This window comes from Panulirus ornatus, chromosome 47, assembly GCF_036320965.1.
Source record: "Panulirus ornatus isolate Po-2019 chromosome 47, ASM3632096v1, whole genome shotgun sequence".
In the NCBI taxonomy this organism is placed as follows: Eukaryota; Metazoa; Arthropoda; class Malacostraca; order Decapoda; family Palinuridae; genus Panulirus; species Panulirus ornatus.
Genome location: NC_092270.1, coordinates 19,936,660 through 19,955,501, shown reverse-complemented (window position 1 = coordinate 19,955,501; position 18,842 = coordinate 19,936,660). Strand labels below are relative to the sequence as shown.

The window sequence follows — 18,842 nt, the reverse complement described above, 5'->3', positions numbered from 1 at the left end:
CTGCCTCTTTCTTTTATACATCTCCAAGTTATTTGCATTATTTCCCTGCAAAAATCGTCCAAATGTCTCTCTCTTCTCTCTCACTAATAATCTTACTTCTTCATCCCACCACTCACTACCCTGTCTAATCTGCCCACCTCCCACGCTTCTTATGCCACAAGCATCTTTTGCGCAAGCCATCACTGCTTCCCTAAATACGCCCATTCCTCCCCCACTCCCCTTACGTCCTTTGTTCTCACCTTTTTCCATTCTGTACTCAGTCTCTCTTGGTACTTCCTCACACAAGTCTCCTTCCCAAGCTCACTTACTCTCACCACTCTTTTCACCCCAACATTCTCTTCTTTTCTGAAAACCTCTATAAATCTTCACCTTGGCCTCCACAAGATAATGATCAGAAATCCCTCCAGTTGCACAATTCTGTTTTGTATAATCAAATAATTTCTAGTTGCTCCACTTTTTTCTAAAAATTTTTGATTCAGCACTGTTTAAAATGTCTAGGTATCTATCTATTCTAATCATCCGACTTAACACAAATCTCAACATGGATGGGTAATTGGACTTCAAAAGAATCTAAAACTTCTTCTTTTGTTTGTCAACATCCTGTAAACCAAAACAACAAAAATAATAAATTAGTAATTTGCCTGCAACTCTGGTCTTGTGTATTGCCTTTATTATAAAATGTGTACTTCTAAAACAGCATCTGATCTGTATCAAAAAATGTCTATCATCAAATAGTTTTTGAAATTCATTGGAGTTCAGTGAACTCTTCATCTACAAACAACTTTGCAACACAGTAATATACTTAAAACTTTTTCCATTATCTGAATTCTTACATTCAACTTTCCAGGGTTTTCCTCTAGCAATAAAACATATTTACACACTAAATACCCTTACCCAAGATAAACCCCTAAATCCATGCAAGGAACCAGTTCATATTCTTGGTAGATAGGTAGCTGCCATGTTTCATCCAGAAATGATGCATTCTCGAGCTTCGGGTCAAAGTCAATGTGTGAACACTGATAAAGAAGACTCAAGAAGATCTCACCCAAGATTTCATTGCCAATAATTGAGTCTTCTTCATAAACACCATCATTACATTTCATTCGTACCTTAAAAGGAATGAAGAGAGACAATTACACTATGAGACAGGAAAATCACAGGCATTTTTGTGTAACAAATAAGATTATAAAATCATTGCACAGCTTGACAAAATCCTACTTCATTGTAACAGAAACCATACAACAGCATCCCTAACTTATGGAGAGTGATGAATGCAGTATGGCAGTTTTTAGGCTTTTGTACAGTGACATCATCACTGTACAAAAGCTCCTTTGCAAAACTTTAGGTGATACATAAAAACCAAACATCAGCTCTGAGCATAAGAGAAAACATGTTTTTGAGGTAACTCCTTGGCTGCCCCATCAGACAAATCTCCTCATAAAGTGATCTAATTTAGTCTGTGAAGTATGTGAAAATGCAACCAATAATGTCACAGTTATGTGAATTGCACCCACACAAAAACAACAACAACAACAACAACAACAACAATAATAATAATAACAATAATATGTTTTATCCCTGGGGATAGGGGAGCAAGAATACTTCCCACGTATTCCCTGCGTGTCGTAGAAGGCGACTAAAAGGGGAGGGAGCGGGGGGCTGGAAATCCTCCCCTCTCATTTTTTTTTTAATTTTCCAAAAGAAGGAACAGAGAATTGGGCCAGGTGAGGGTAGTCCCTCAAAGGCCCAGTCATCTGTTCTTAACGCTACCTCGCTAATGCGGGAAATGGCGAATAGTTTGAAAGAAAAGAAAGAAAAAGATATGTTACAGAGAACTGCAAGAAAAAATTTACTTAAAATGCACTGAATACATCTCTCACTAAACTATTAACCTACCTTCCCACCTACGATGTCATGTTGCCGTGGCTTCACAATACAATTGTTCTGCCACTTAGTTTTGCAACCCACTGACCACTGGGATGAGATCCAACCTTATGGGTAAAGGCATAGTGGGAAATGAATGAAGTCAGTATGTGGGAAGCTCACATACATTGCTTGCTTTCCACAATCACACAAATTTCTTAAGCTTACCTCCACGCCTGCCCTCCTCATGTAACACTCTTGAAACAAGCCCCCTCATCTGCCCTCTATCATGCAAGTTTACCAGGAGGGGACAAAAATTATACCTGAAGTGTCCAGCACCATGTGAAAAAACTACACAGTGACAGACTTCTATGGATGATCACCTTGATCACTTCATCCTTAATGAGGCCTTTGCACAGCTCAATCTTCCCAAGACCTTAATAGCAGAATTCTATCAATTTGTATACCATACCATAAATCCTTGCTTGGTTGATCTCACAAGTCCTCCAAATCAATTGTAAAGCTCTTGCCTTTAAACAAGGAGCAAGAAACCTATCATTAACCAAAAGACATGTTGTAACACTAAGTGTACCATTCAAGTATCACCATAACATCTTACAGTTCTAAATGTGAAATTCTGACTAAGCTTTTTGCTAGCCAATTCATTTGCGATCACTCTGGTAAGTCTTGACATCACTTCAATGGTGCTTGCCATTTTTGAAGCCAGCTTCTTTCAGTAACCTTCATAACTCATAGGTAAAATGAAAGAACTTTTTCCCAAGCTTTCAACTTCAAGTCCTCTTCACTAGGAATGACACAAGGAAAAAGAATCATGTATTATGTATTGGTGGGTCACGTGAAGAGTATTTCTCATTACAGAGTTTTGTGCACACAAATATCTCTGATTTACACCATGGGTTACATTACAATACTGGAAAGAGGCCATTATAAGTGAGTTTAATATAAACGATCATAGGTGTCCATAATAAAATTAGGGTACCATTCCCAGCTGATACCAAAGTTCCTCTACTAGCATAAGTTCTTAATGGTATGAGTTTTCATTCATACAATGATCTTTTTTCCATACTTGTTCACCGTTTCCTGCTTTAGTGAGGTATGCCAAGAAGAGACAAAGAACGGTCTCATTGGTTTGCAACAACTCACCAGCAGTCATGTATAATGTACAGAAACCAAAGCCTACTAGCCACAGCCAAGCCCCAAGGACCATTCTGGGGTTCCTCCAACCACTTCATATCATCTGGTTCAGCCTACTGACAGCTCCTTTCCTATATTTACCATATCACTATCATTCTCTATATTCCATGCACACTTCTCAACCTCCTGCATGTTAAGGCCCAAATAACTCACAGCTTCTTTCACTAAATTCCTCCATTACCTTAGTCCCTCCCTCACCTTTGCTCCCTACACTTCTGACACACATATATACTCTTGGTCATTGTCTCTGCACATCCTTTTTAATATCCAAACTATTTCAGTACATTGTCATTCTGTAAATGCTCAATCCTACACACACCAAATAATGTCATCAGGCATATAGTTTCTAACACATCCACCATTTTCTGTTCTTTTGCAATTTGTGCCCAAGACTTCCATCCACGACAATACCAACAAACATACCCATCTTTGCCAACACCGACAAGCAATGAGAATCCCTAGCCCATCACTCACCCTGTGGTTCACATCAGTTCCCATAGTTCAATTTGCTGCTATGCCCACTTCCATGTATCTTACTGCACTCCACTTCCTTCAGGTTTTCCCCATTCAAACTCACACTAAACATTTTCCCTCTTCCCTTGCTAAACTTCATAAGCTTTCTTTTAATCAACTCTCAACTTCCTCATTTCAAAAACACTTCAACAGCCCCACATACAAGCCTCTTTTCAACGATCACTCACTTTTACCACCCTCATGTCACCTATAAAATTTCCTCTTTTCCTACAGCCACTATGAACTTTTACACACACCTATACCAAGTAGTGATCAAACATCCCATCACCTGCTCCTTTCAGCACATGCACATCCAACAGTCTCTCCTTTGCACACATGTTGATTAATATACAATCCAAAAATGCCCAAAGACCCACAACACCCCTTAACCAAATATACAGATGTTCTTCGACTTACAATGGGGTTATGTTCAGAGGAAACCCATCGTAAGTTGAAAATACATTTAATATGTACCTATAACCTACCTAAAATCATAGCTTAGCCTAGCCTACCTTAAACATTTTCAGAACACTTACATTACCCTACAGTTGGACAAAATAATCTAACACAAAGCCTATTTCATAATAAAGTGGTGAATATCTCACCATCATTAAGTTGAAAAATCATAAGCTGAACCACTGTAATTCATGGGTCATCTGTACTTGTATAAGTACACCCAGTCTTTGCTTTATGTGGGATCAATATATGCGATTTTGCTATTATGCATGGAACCCACTTCTGTCAGTCACTCATTTCATGTGGTCAACATTTGCTACTATGCAGGTGTGTGGTAGAAAGTGCACCAAATCTTCAGTAAAGGCAGACAGGTGAAGTAAGCATGGGTACTGGATAGAACACGTCACATTCCTGCCAGTGGGTCAATCTTGCAGTTACCACCATTGTGGATGTATCTGTACTACTAGTGCGATTTAGTTATACCTGCAAATGTGATTTTCTTGAAACAAGCTGTGTTTGTATTAGTTCATATGGCATCTAAACATTTTTTCATACATATTCGCCATTTCCCATGTTAGCGAGGTAGCGTTAAGAACAGAGGACTGAGTCTTCGAGGGAATATCCTCACTTGGCCCCTTCTCTATTTCTTCTTTTGGAAAAATTAAAATGGGAAGGGAGGATTTCCAGCCCTCAACTCCAAGTATTCTTTCTCCCCTATCCCCAGGGATAATAAACATACAGGACCATTTTCTCTTACCCCAAAACCTCAGCAACAAAGCTAAAAATCTTACAGTGAGCTGCTGCAGGTGAGGGAGTGTCAGAGTTTGGGCATGCTTACAACCTGGGTGAATCTACAACTCACAACACAAGAATAGAATGCAAATGGAAATTCAGAGTGCTGTGGTCCATTCTACTCCACTGTCTGCAAAGGTAACCACATTGGTTAGAGATCCACTTATGGAGAAAATGCTCTCTATACAGATAAAATGAGCCAAAGAGAAAAATAAGTAGCCTTAGTAACCTTCAGTTCAGGTCTAAGGCTCTGAAAATTTTGGAGCGCTTATGTAAAAAAGACAATGCAGCTGAGCCAGAGTCATTGTAAGAAAGTAAAGGATTGCTAGATAAGCTTAGTCAGCATCAGAAGCTGCATAATGTGAGGGTAACAGAAGAAACTGCCAGTTCTGACAACAAGGCTGATGCAAACAAACATCCTAATTTTCTCAATATGTTTATTGGTTCACTCTATGCCAATTCAATTTGTGTGAGGTTTTCACAAAACCTAACCTCTGCATAAAGCAAGGGATGGATGTACTTCTTTTTTTTAGAACGGGCTTTCCCAATCACCAATACTTTACCAGCTAAAAACTTGAGAAGCTATTCACTGTGTTCACTTACATCAGGTAACCCATACCCCCATTCTTGAATTCAAATTTCCCATCACTAATACTCCATCCTTTGCATCAAAAATTTTGAAGCACTCACTCATCTATTCCCTCTCTTCTTTACTCCTCTCACTACCAGTGTATAAGTACTGACATTCATGCCCATCTTGTATTCTACTGTTAATCTCATCCACATTAGTCTGGCATCCACTTCCTTACACTTTAACTCATTACCACAACTCCTACTTCAACAGAAATGCCATCCTTCTTTTGCTCTTGTCCTCAAACTACCCTCAGGTTTTACTGCGTGGACATTCTAATTCTATTCTTCTCCCTTCCCCTTGAGCTTAGTTTCATTCAAGAGCCAGGACATATAAGTCTTTCTCCCTAAATATATAATTTTTACTCCCTTCTTCTCATCCTAGTTACATCCTCAAACATTCATACACCCCTTCCTGAGCCTATGAGAAGCTCTCCTTATTTGACTCCTTTTGCTCCCACCTATATGAAGTGAAATTCAAGGAAGTTAGATTTCTAGCCTCCCACTCCTGTCCTAAGTGACAACCTTTTATAACACACAGGAGATATGTGAGTAGTTTTCTTGCTCACTTTCCCCAGGGATAAGGAAAAACTTTTGGTTTTAGAATAAAGAACCATGCAGTACTGGCTCACTGCACTGATGTTACTACTCTTACCAACACCCATGTGGTAGTAGCTCCCTGGTTGGTGCCTGCACAGTAGTAGATGCCCACCTACTGCTATCAAACAATCTTTCAATATCTCTGATGCCCATTCCCTCCAGGAACTCACATCAAGGGGGAAATAACAGCAAAAAAAGTCCCCACTTATTCCTGTCCTGATTTGCCTCCCTTGCATACACTATTCCATGCATTATTCCCCCATTTCTCTCCTTACACCACTCTTCCTCTCTATTTCCCCATGTCACAGGTGGCCTTCCTCTAATACTAACACCTTTCATCGTATCATCATATACTGTCCTTGTACTCTCCCCATCTTGTATTCTTTCCACATGCCCAAACTACTGCCATACAAATTATGACTATAATTTACAAATATAATTCATCAGTAACACTTATGCAGATGTTCTATATTTACCAACAGAAATAGAGGATCTTGTGCCTTGGCAGCAACATGAACTCAAACTTCATAATCATCTTCAGACTTCAATGTATGAAGAGCTGAAAGTGATTGTTCTGCGCAAACACTCAAGGCCTATACATGTCCAACACTCCTTACCACCACACCCCTACCCAAAAATTAGCCTTGAAATTGTGTCAGGAAAGCTTAATGTGTAGGTGGAATGGTTGCTGCAACAGGTAAAAATGTATGTACTGCATGGTTAATCATTAACAGTGCTACCAATCTGTAAGTGTTTTTCTTGATAGCATGTATACTTGACTTATTCAGTGTATGACCTGCCAAGAGCTGAGGATGTTTACCATTTCTATCTCTTTCAATATATATATTCTAGGTTGATGGGAGTAAAACTGAAAGCGGATACCGAGAGATGGATGATTATTGGTGTTTATGCACCTGGCCATGAGAAGAAAGTTCTTGAGAGGCAAGTGTTTTGTGAGCAGCTGAGTGTGTCAGCAGTTTTGGTGCATGAGACAGGGTATTAGTGATGGGTGATTTGAATGCAAAGGTCAGTAATGTGGCAGGTGAAGGTATAACTGATGCACTTGGGTTATTGTGTTGTGAATGGAAATGGTGAAGCGCTTGTGGACTTGTATGCAGAAAAAAGACTGGTTATTGGTAATACCTGGTACAAAAAGTGATAAAGTCAAGTATGCATATGTGAGGAGGATAGATGGTCCACAGGCATTATTGGATTATGTATTAATTGATATTCATGTAAAAGAGAGACTTTTGGTTGTAAATGAGCTGAGAGGGGCAGCTGGGAGGATATCTGATCACTATGTTATGGAGAAGGTGGAGATTTGTAAAGGTTTTAAAAAAAAAGAGGAGACAATGTAGGGGAGAAGATTTGTAAAAGTTTTAAAAAAAAAAAAGAGTAGACAATGTAGGGGAGAAGAAAGTAGTGAAAGTAAGTGAGCTTGGATAGGACTTTTGTGTGAAGAAATACTAAGAAAGACTGAGAGTAGAATGGCAAAAGGTGAGAACAAATGAAGTAAGGGGAGTGCTTCTGGTGCTGCTTTGCTGATGCAGGGAGTGGCAATGCTGTTCTTTATGGGGCAGGGTGGCACCAGGAATGGATGAGGGAGAGCAAGTATGAATATATACATGTGTACATATGTATTTGTTGATATATCAACAGGCTCTTCATCATGATCCATACATCCATTGAATATCCTTACCAACTACTCAATAACACAGTCAAACCCTTTCTTAATAAACTCAACTGCAATATCATCCAAACCCACTGCCTTGCTGCATTTCATCTTCTGCAAGGCTTTCACCCCTCTTCTCTCTTCACCAAACCACTCTCCCTGACCAAAACACCCTCCATTTGCCACTCTATCATCAAACACATTCAACAAACCTTCAAAATACTCACTCCATCTCCTCATTTCATCACTACCTGTTATCACCCCCCCTTTTTTTTTGAGAAAGAGAGAGAGGCATAATCAAGAAAGAGGAAACCGAGCCCACAAATATGACAGGTTTCTGCATATGATGAGTTCCACTTGGGCACTGGCACATTGGGTGTTCTGGCTGCACACAATATCTTTTTCCATGATGCACTGAGTGCAAGGAAGACTGAGCATATGGTAAGTAACCATGTTAGTAAAGATTTTACCTTACAGATTATAGTGAGAGACATGTACGGTATCTATTTCAAATCTTTTGAGGGATTATTCATCATCATAATAATATGTCATGCTTTTCTTATTGTTACTTTTTCTCCATTATGTCAAATATCATGGTAATATCATCAACCATTAGTTCCCAAATTCACATACTACAACCCTTACAGCAGTACAAAAGAAATATAGGGATGAAGGGTAAGGGTTTTGCTCAAAAATAAGTTATACTGCAGGAGAAATTCATAGAGAAGGCCTATAGAGGGTAAGGATCCTGAAAAGGCTCAGCCCTGACCATTAAAAACTTTGAAAGTGAGTCATCCACAAAACAGTAAAACTTGATAACATCCATCTAAAATACTCTGAGGCCTTTCCTCTAAAATTTCAGTTATCAAGAAATGAAGATGAAGTCACAATAATCTTGATAAAACTCACTGAAACCAACTTCCTTTATTCTAAAGTAAAATAAGCCATGAGATACTTTCTATTCTTTAAAGGCACAAACAATTGCCTACAGTCAAAATGTTCACCCTAAAGAGAAGATTCTATTGTTACTTGGAAAAAAATTGATTTTCAGTACGACCTATTTACCTTATGGATAAATATTCCAACAACAGAACAGAATTTGGTTTGCCATCAAGAATGTAAAATGCCTTGCAGGTTGGTGATCATAAAAAACAAAAGATGTATGATCATGTAGATTCTGCCAGGATTAGTCAATATTCATTTTCATTTTAAGGTTGCTAAGTTCATACATAATGGCTCCAGACTGATCTAAAAACCAAAGCAATTTTTTTTTCTTGTATATATATTCACTTTTTCTTGCATTAATAAGGTAGCATCAAGAACAGAGGACTGAGCTTTAAAGGAAAAAATCCTCACCAGATCTTCTTTGTTCCTTCTTTTGGAAAAGTAACTGGAGGGGAGGATTTAAGGCCTTCACTCCCACCCGTTTCAGTCACCTTCTATGACATGCAGGGAATGTGTGGGAAATATTCTTCCTCACCTATCCCCAGGGATAAAAATCAATATCTATAAACATAAAACCACCAGGCACTTTGTACTCCTGACAGCAGCAACAACCTTCTTCCCCACAACAGAAATACTAATTCAAACCTACATATATACCTAAAAGAAAAACTGTCCAGTTTGTAACCTACAATAAGGAATGCTACAGTCTGGATGACCAGAGTTTACTAATGGTTAGTAAAAACATTATTGTCAGACTGGAATGTTCTGAGCAACTCAATTAGTAACGGGGCAAGTACATGGTACTGTGCATTTAAAGAAGAGACCACTTACTTCCTTGTTATGGGGTCTATGCTATTATTAGTCAGGTTACAGGTAAGGATACCCTCTGGTTCATTATCAAAGGAAGAAAATGTAAACGAACAATATGTATGGCCTTACAACAGTTTCAACTGGAACATGAAGACACTTGGATTTTAGAGCATGTCTGATAAACAGTCTTCCACGACCCTGTGGCGTTGTCACACTCTGATTAGTAGCTACAGCCTCCACTGTACGCTTGAAACAACCCTGAAGTCTAGAAAGAGAAATAAACATAAGAAACTTAAAGTACAAATAATTCAAAACTATTACTTTGTTTCCTATTACAAATGGGAAAACTCTTGTGGCAACTGGAACAAAAATGACTAAAAACTAAGCCAATACAGAAAATATGATATGATAATAGAATATTGCTGAACAACAAACAATTATCATAAAGGAATAAACCATTCCTTTTCAGTCATACGCAAAAACAAATATACATATTGTCTAACACTAAATTTCTATAGGATACGGTAAGCAGTAAGGTATCAATAAGGCATGAGGTGCATATCAGGATTTAATCATCAATGTTTTGACATTTGTCTTCCTCAGGAGAATATATATGCCCTCCTCATGTATACAACTATCAAAATGTTTTGAATCAATTCCTAATCAGCAGCTCACGTCTTATTGCTACCTTACTACCTGACTGTCAGAATTGACAACATTCGTAGTTTTTGATACTATTCATAAAGCCATTAGTACTCCATATGCCTGCTCCTTCAGTACCGTAAAATGGCATTAATAGAAGGGTACTCCAAAGAGCTCTTAAAAGTTTTAAAACACCAAAAATGTAACAGTTAACCATGGGCCACTGAATAAAATAACAATGATGGCCACTATGTTAACTCTCAAAAAGTTATGCTCTGCCTTACCATACATGACAACCTCTTGAGTAAATAAATGATAATCGTGAACAAGCACCTATACCTCTCACTGAATTCAGTTTAACTGAAAAACATTTGTGAAGTGAATACAAGTTAAACTTATACCATCTGCAAAAAATCTTTATAAGTGTTCACAATAAATCACAAGCTGTATTATTAACTAATCAATGGTAAGTATTGAACATTTTCATAAGGAAAGGTAGGTAAAAGCATTACAATACTGTACAAGAACAATAAATTTACTACAGCATCCTGACAACAAAAATAGATATACAATAAAAATGCATTTTGATCATTATGTGTTCAATTTTTGGTGGTTTTTGAAATGTCACAAGACAGGTAGAGAATGGATGAGAGCAAATGAGGCCTCTCCTTTTACTGTTCCTGGCACTTCCTCACTAAGGCAGGGAACAAGAAAAAATGAGCACATTATAGATCAGCCTCAGTTAAAAATCAGAACACCATGGTGACTCCTATACTGAGAAAAAATGTGAAGTTGGGTGCAGCTAATTTCATTTTTGATGGCTGCCCAATGCTTGGGGAACATGGTTCTTGCAAAACCCTGCCTTTCTTCAAGTGGAAAAATTCTCTGCCCGACTTGTTCCAAGGCCTTTTCTTTAAACTTCTAACCTCTAAGGAACTGGATTGTGCATGTATGGATTTTCCTAAACTTCTATTGTACAGGCAGATGTTTGAAGAACATCAATCACATGAAGTTTTACATATCAATAGCCCTTTTACTCAAATTAGTACCAATCAGACTGAAAACATTTGTTTTCCTTGGAAAATGTATCATCTTAGAAATTACTTTTCCCTAACATTTAGAGTTATCCTCAAGCCTAGAATAAGCTTAATAACACTAATGCCTCTTAAAAGTACCATTCAAGAAACCATATCTCTAGGTTAAAGCATTTCTAACAAGCCCTATCTGAGATAAACTTCTTCATTCTTTCTTTCGAAGAGACTAGCTACCTCTCTCAACAGCCCAAGTGGGCTTTTGTTAAGTCCAAGGCCTTTTACATTCATATAATTTTTCTGACAGTATAGCTCCTCAATGCCTTCTTTTTTATTGTCCTTATGGCCTTGGGCTATGGAAACAGAGTGAATTACAAGCTGTCCCAACATAAAATCTTGTCTTTAGGGACAATCTCTTGTAGGTTGAAATAAACCAAACCTCTAGTTTTTTAATCAAAGAATGAAATTATTACATTTACAAATAGCCTTTTTTCATCCACTCTTGGAAATTTTTGCCTTATGCCCAGCTGAGTCTCTTAGAGTCCTTTTGAACTTCATTAAAGATTACCATGGGTCCTTGAAACCCCTCTTACTAAGACATACATCTCTACTTGGATTAAGAACACCTTTTGTTGGTGGGGCTTTACACTGGAACACTAATGTAAGAAAGATAACCTTTACTTTTACCTTCCTTGGAAACCTTCCACTGGAGGAAATTTAGCCAACAGGTCACTAGAACCAAAAAGAATTTGCACTTATTCACGAACAGTTATCAAATGAAAAAAGTACATCGACTTAATGTCTTAGATGCCCAGTAGCAGTTACATGATGAAAACACCGTAAGTAATAAAATTCTAAAGCAAAAGTCATCAGTACCACATAACAGCACTGTAAACAAGTGATTGATGTGGACTGATAATCTGAAAACATCACCTGCATCTACATACCAGTGATGTCATAAGTCTGGGTGGGTTATTGGAAGGATATAAGGTCTCTATGAATGAACATTTGCTAACCTAATAGATATCATCTTGGTTAAAGAATGTAAAACTTTTGTGAATACACTGTATTCAAGGGGTAAATGGTGTATGACCCTCTACGAGCAAGTGTTTCCTTTACTGCTCACATAGCTTCATCTAGAGGTGAAAAAGTGATTCAGGTCTTTATAATTTCTAACAGTCAAGTAAGTAATAATAATAAAAAACTATAATCCCCCATACATTACCCAGCTGATGTATGAGCAGTTTTTTCCACCCATGACCAGTAATCTCGTTTAGTAAGGCCAAATGCAGAGTGGACAGCATTGTTTAATCCTTTACGAAAAATGGCTTCTAACACTTGACAAAGAGGAAGAATAAAAGGTTGTGTGTCCAATAGAGGTCCATTAAAGCTCGCCTTAGTTGCTTCAAGGATATGACCTGTAAAGAATAAGCAGGTTAATATCTTCATTAGGTAGGAGCCTCTGAAAACACTGCACTAAAGTTCCCCTTTGCCAGAAGCCTCTTAAGGGTGAGGCACTACAGGACAAGAAGCAGTTATGGAGACTCTTTTGTCGTGACCACCCCCTCCAAGGAGTTCCCAAAGGAAATGAGCATCAGAGATATATATATATATAGATAGAATATCATCAGCACCAGTCCTTACAGGATGCTGCTTTAATCTAAAGTACTGCAATGATTTAAGTCTGACAACAGTTCCACTGTAGTTTATCCTGTCTATCTGTACCCAACCTCTATCTATATCTCTGATTCCCATTCCCTTCGACAACTCCCTTAAGAGTGTAGCTATGGCAAAAGAGTCCTCATAACTGTTGAACTAAAGTGCCACTTCCTAGTCTTTATGCCTCACCCTTAACAGACCACTGGCAAAGGGCAACTTTGACACAGTGTTTTCAGAAGCTCCTACTTAATTTTCTTACCACCTACTTCTAAATAATGCATCTAACTAAATTCCTGCTTAATGTTACAATCTACCACTTCTACCTAATACTTCTACATAACTTTTCTACCTAAAGCTCCTGTCTAACATTTCTTCTACTACTATCAATTGCTCCTACCATTTTGCCAAATGGCACAGCTACTACAAAACACTCACCGTAGAAAAATCTAGAGTTGCAAAGAATGAAATGTGTGAGTTAAGTGTCATTAATTATTATTTGGGACAAAGAGAGACTGTATGTTTGTAGACAGAATACCAGCAGTCCATGTGTGGGTGAAGAAAGAAAGAAAAGACAGCTACCTGGGTCAAAGAAGTGCAACTTGACAACCACTGAAGTGCTGGCTCACTGTGCACCCATCAATAACTCTCCCAATACCTAGGTGGGCAGTACTGGAAATATACCTTGCTGGTCAGTGGCTGCCACCAACTACCACCCATGAGGGAGTTCCAGGAGGGAACAGGCATCAGATATAGATAGATAAACAGAATAAAGACATCCATATTCAATACCAGTAAATGCACTTTCCCTCCCCACATCTTATGATCTCAAGTGACGTAATCTACAAAGTAAGAAGGGTTTTGAAAATGAGGGAAAATTTGGAAAATTTTGTAAAATGAGAGCAAATCATTTCTAAAATTCTGAAGCTCACAAATTTTCATTAAAACCATCAAAATCAAACTAACGTGTGGCACATTTTAATTCAAAGTTTCTAATGTTTATAACACATTAAATCAATATGTTATAAACAGATTACTGATATAAACAGGAAACTTGATGGTGTGAAAAGCATGTTTCATTTTTGCTTAGGTGATGTTAGGCAATACTAAAATAATTCAAGGAACACCTGAAGTATCTCAAGACTGAAAGGAACAAGGCAAAAGAAATCGATGTTCAGTGAAACAAAGCATGCAAAAAAAGCAAAAATTGCAATATAAGCATTATGTTATCATTATAATGCATTATGAAAATGCCATAACTAGAGGTAAAATGAAAATAAATGCAGAAGCTACATGTGCGAGATCACATTTCTAGCTGGAATTCTACACTTTTGAAGCAATGCTAACATCATTACTGATAATTCTACGATGGATTTGTTGTAGTTAGTCAACAGATGGGTATGAAGAGAAAGCCAATCCCAAACTAAGAAACACAGTCCAACCAAACATACACTGACATTCTTTAAAGTGATAACAACAGGTGAGAGTTTTGATGACGAACAAATACACCATCATGTTTTTCATCAATGCTGATAGCAAAGGCGCCATTCCCTCAACGTAAAATACCAATTCATATTCCCATGGGATTCCAGCTAAAGATACGATACTAAATCAGCAGTCACTGTGAAATATAAATACCTACACATTCACTATTCCCTGCATAGTAATTCTCTAATTCATTGCTGTCAATATTAGCCACATCAATGGATTCATTAAAGTTCAGAGAATTCTATTCTATCAGTGGCTCCATATAAGTGTTATACCTGGTTAGTTTCCTTGACAATTATGTAGTTTGATGGCAATGCTTAGTTGAAATTATTTTGATGGAACTAATGGGATATAATAGCATTTAGTAATCCTATTATAAATAAAACGATAGTGTGTAGGGCTATTTCGATTGAAGATAACGAGGTTACATAATGCACAAAAAAGTGACAAATTCTATTCAAGCCTCACCTACTAACTTCACCTAACTAACTTCCATTAGCAGCCACGATTTACTTTATTTTGCATTTGAAAGTTACGAGTTACCCTAATACTTACAATTATGATTTAAGTGCTGTGTGCAGTTGTTTTTACAATAAAAACCCCTAGTGCATGGAAATCCTTGCAAATTTTATTCTGCATAATGTGAATGTACAACACTTAATGCAAGGCAAAGACAATCACACACTATGTACTAATGCTGAAGCAAGGTAATGGTTCGCTTCATGAATTTAGGTGAGGTGTCACTGGCTTTGTTAATCTTATAATAATCATAATGAATTTCAAATTAATCAATCCCACATCAATTTCACAAATGGTATAATGACTCAAATAAATTAACCCCACATCTTCCTTCATCTTTACAGCCCTCCCCACTACTGTACTGTGGGGAGGGCTTCGAGTACTTGTCATTGGTCATTAACACTTATGATTACTTTCACTTGATATACTTTTCTTCCATTAGTTACACTTATGGTGTCTTTATAAAGCTTTGGTTTTAGGGGGGGAATTGCACTGTTCTTGTCTTACGATATATCACATAAACGCAAAACCAAAAAAGCACGCTACAAAACCTATCATAACACTAAAGTTAGACGAGTTCTACATTATTAACAACTAATTAACATAATTCTAAACCGATTCTCGTGATATAATTCTCATTAGTTATATCAGCCTCGCCCCTGGAGTTTAACCATGCAGCGTGATCACATACGTGGAACAACTAGAATCAATATAATTCAGGTTTTTACCAACAAATCAATGATTAATTATAATCATATACATATGAGTGATTAACATAGCATTATATTGCCCATCAGACAGTCACTTGAACACTTACCTTTCAAGTCTTTGATCAGGGGGTCAGATATAGACATTGTTCACCCTCCTAATGACACACAGGTCATGAAAACAAGCAATTGAGGTCAATTGAAGATGACTGAAGTAATTTAGGTCAATTTAAGTCTTCATCTCTTCGGGGTGAGAGTTCTTGTCCACTTCTTCCTGCCCTCTAGGGTGTGCCTTCAAGTGTTATGTAGATTCTAACACATTTCTTCACTAGTGTTCACTAAGGGTCAAACTACACCCTTGAGGTGCCCTAACATGACCCTTAGGAATGGTAGTGGCCGAAATTAGTTATATATATATTTTTTGGACCCGTTTTGAGGCGAGTGAACTGGTCGTGTGGGCGGTCAGCTGTTGTGGTCTGTGTCAGCTGTGGTCTGTGTCAGCTGGGAGGACGAGTCTGTGGCCTGCGTCAGCTGATAATACCTGTATGAGTCTTGAGTCAGCTGTACTGACGAGTCTATGGCCTGAGTCAGCTGATAGTACCTGAATGGGTCTGAGTCAGCTGTACTGACGAGTCTATGGCCTGAGTCAGCTGATAGTACCTGTATGGGTCTGAGTCAGCTGTACTGACGAGTCTGTGGCCTGAGTCAGCTGATAATACCTGTATGGGTCTGAGTCAGCTGTACTGACGAGTCTATGGCCTGAGTCAGCTGATAATACCTGTATGGGTCTGAGTCAGCTGTACTGACGAGTCTATGGCCTGAGTCAGCTGATAATACCTGTATGGGTCTGAGTCAGCTGTACTGACGAGTCTATGGCCTGAGTCAGCTGATAATACCTGTATGGGTCTGTGTCAGATGTACTGACGAGTCTGTGGCCTGAGTCAGCTGTTATTATGGTTGTAGGATGGGTCAGCTGGTTGTGAGTCAGCTTGTTGTGAGAGACTTTTAGTCAGTCGGTTGTGTGGCTTGTCAGCTGCACTGTTGGTTGTGGCTTAAACCATCTTGGTTTAACGAGTGTGTGACCTAGGTCAGCTTTGTTTGAACGGTTGTGTGACCTAGGTCAGCTTTGTTTTAACGATGGTGTGACCTAGGTCAGCTGTTTTAACGATGGTGTGACCTTGGTCAGCTTTGTTTTAACGATGGTGTGACCTAGGTCAGCTTTGTTTTAACGATGGTGTGACCTAGGTCAGCTTTGTTAACGACTGTGTGACCTGAGACAGCTGGACTGAGGGTTGTATGCCGTAGGTCAGGGTCAGCCAAGGTGACACTTGCGTGGCTGGGATTGGCTAGGCTGACGGTCGGGTGGCCTAGGTCATCATGGCTGACGGTTGTGTGGCCTAGGTCATCATGGCTGACGGTTGTGTGGCCTAGGTCATCATGGCTGACGGTTGTGTGGCCTAGGTCATCATGGCTGACGGTTGTGTGGCCTAGGTCATCATGGCTGACGGTTGTGTGGCCTAGATCATCATGGCTGACGGTTGTGTGGCCTAGGTCATCATGGCTGACGGTTGCGTGGCCTAGGTCATCATGGCTGACGGTTGTGTGGCTTAGGTCATCATGGCTGACGGTCGTGTGGCCTAGGTCATCATGGCTGACGTCTGTGTCATTTGGGTCCGCTAAGGATATAGAGGTTTTGTGGCCTAAGTCAGCTGAGCTGACGCGTTTGTGGGCTAAGACAGCAGGATTGCCAGTTCAACCTAAAGTCAGCTGGGCTGACGGTCGTGTTGGCTGAGTCAGCCGAGCTGACAGTGGCTTTGGGGGAAAGGTTACATTTCTTGGGTCAGATTGAGCTGCTGCTCTCACAATCTATTGGGAGAAATGCAGATGATAGACTGTCTCGTGCATTCATGTATTTAAATGAAAGAAGAAATGTTAGTAATGTGTTCAAGTATGGAAGGAGTTTGTAGGATGTTATGGCGTTAATAGACATTGTGTTTCCTTACCAATTTGCATAAGGTTTAGACCATAACAAGAAGGATGCATCATAATAAATATATCACAATTTAAGTGGAGAAAAGCCAATTGCCAACCCAGTTATTCATAAAAATGTTTTTTTCTTTTTAGAGAGAGAGCTGGTTAGGTTCCCCAGTTTTATGTGTGGTATTTTTGCAACTGTGATAAAAACTTCATCCACTCTGGCTGAGTGACATGAAATCTGTGAAGGTCTTCAGATTGCTATAGAGAAATGTAAAGATAACGTATTTCTGTTGTGGACAGTAGAAATGCAGTGAAGACTTTGTAAACACCTCTGTAACTACCATGTTGTTAACATGTGTAATTGCCTGGTTATAGGATTGCAAGAGATGAAGTATAGTTTATATGAATTTCCCTCACATGTAAGGATGTATTTGAATGAAGTGGCTAATGTGTCGACCATAAAAGCCACAGAAAAGATGCACGCAGATATTATTAGTTATATGAGTATAGGAATGGTAAAGAAAGAAATAAAAAGAATAAGAGAAAATGGGAAAATGGATGTGATATTATTCCAGGTTTGGCCCGGGTTCAAAACTTGTATTTGTTATCGTAAATTTGTTTTATATTACTTTACTATGATTCACTTAACTTTTAGCTGTTTTTGATTTTCATGAAAAATCTGTATTAGAAGCAATCTACTTTTTGAGTTTGCAAACTCATTTGACTCTTATTTTGAGTACATTATTTTCTGTTCATGGACATTGTCTTTTCAATATTAAGCTGTTTCTCTCTATGTCTTGGAAGAATGGAGTGAAAAATATCTTGAGTGGTCAAAGCCTGAACCTGCAGGAGGGTGAAGGCGTGCATGAAATAGAGCGTATTGGAACGGTGTGGTATACGGGGGTCGACGTGCTGTCAATGTACAGAACTAAGGCATGTGAAGCAGCGGAGGGAAACCATGGAAAGGTCTGTGGACCTTGGTTGTGGATAGGGAGGTGTGGCATCAGTGCATTGCACATGACAGCTAGAGAAAGGATGTGAGCGAACGCGACCTTTTTTCGTCTGTTCCTGGCGCTACCTCGCGAAAGTGGGAAACTGCGAATAAGTAGGAAAAAAGATCTAAATATGTTTGTAATTATTGAAATTCCTGTACTTTTTAAAAGTCTCGTAACCATTGCAGTTGCAATGTCACTTACCACTGTATGTGGGTGTATTGTTTATTTTTTATAATGATTAACAATTGCTGCCCTGTTAAAAGGTCTTGTCACAATTGATATTGAAATATCTGTTGTATTTGTTCCCTGTAGATATTTTATGATATATTAG

At 38.6% G+C, this 18,842-nt stretch overlaps 1 protein-coding gene across 3 annotated transcripts in view; it reads right to left on the bottom strand.

Annotated features, from left to right (window-relative positions):
• LOC139763646 (uncharacterized) overlaps positions 1-16,803 on the bottom strand; it is a 46,340-nt gene extending 29,537 nt beyond the window's left edge. For 2 of the 3 annotated variants that reach the window (XM_071689909.1, XM_071689911.1), the window contains exons 1-4: positions 15,650-16,801; positions 12,395-12,587; positions 9,626-9,761; positions 895-1,109 (exon numbers count right to left, since the gene is read on the bottom strand). In XM_071689909.1, coding sequence (XP_071546010.1) covers positions 895-1,109; positions 9,626-9,761; positions 12,395-12,587; positions 15,650-15,686 — 581 coding nt within the window. In that variant the 5' untranslated portion in view covers positions 15,687-16,801. Of the gene's footprint in view, positions 1-894; positions 1,110-9,625; positions 9,762-12,394; positions 12,588-15,649 lie in introns of all 3 variants that reach the window. The other variant, XM_071689910.1, reaches the window with a different exon arrangement.
• Positions 16,804-18,842: the final 2,039 nt, after the last annotated feature.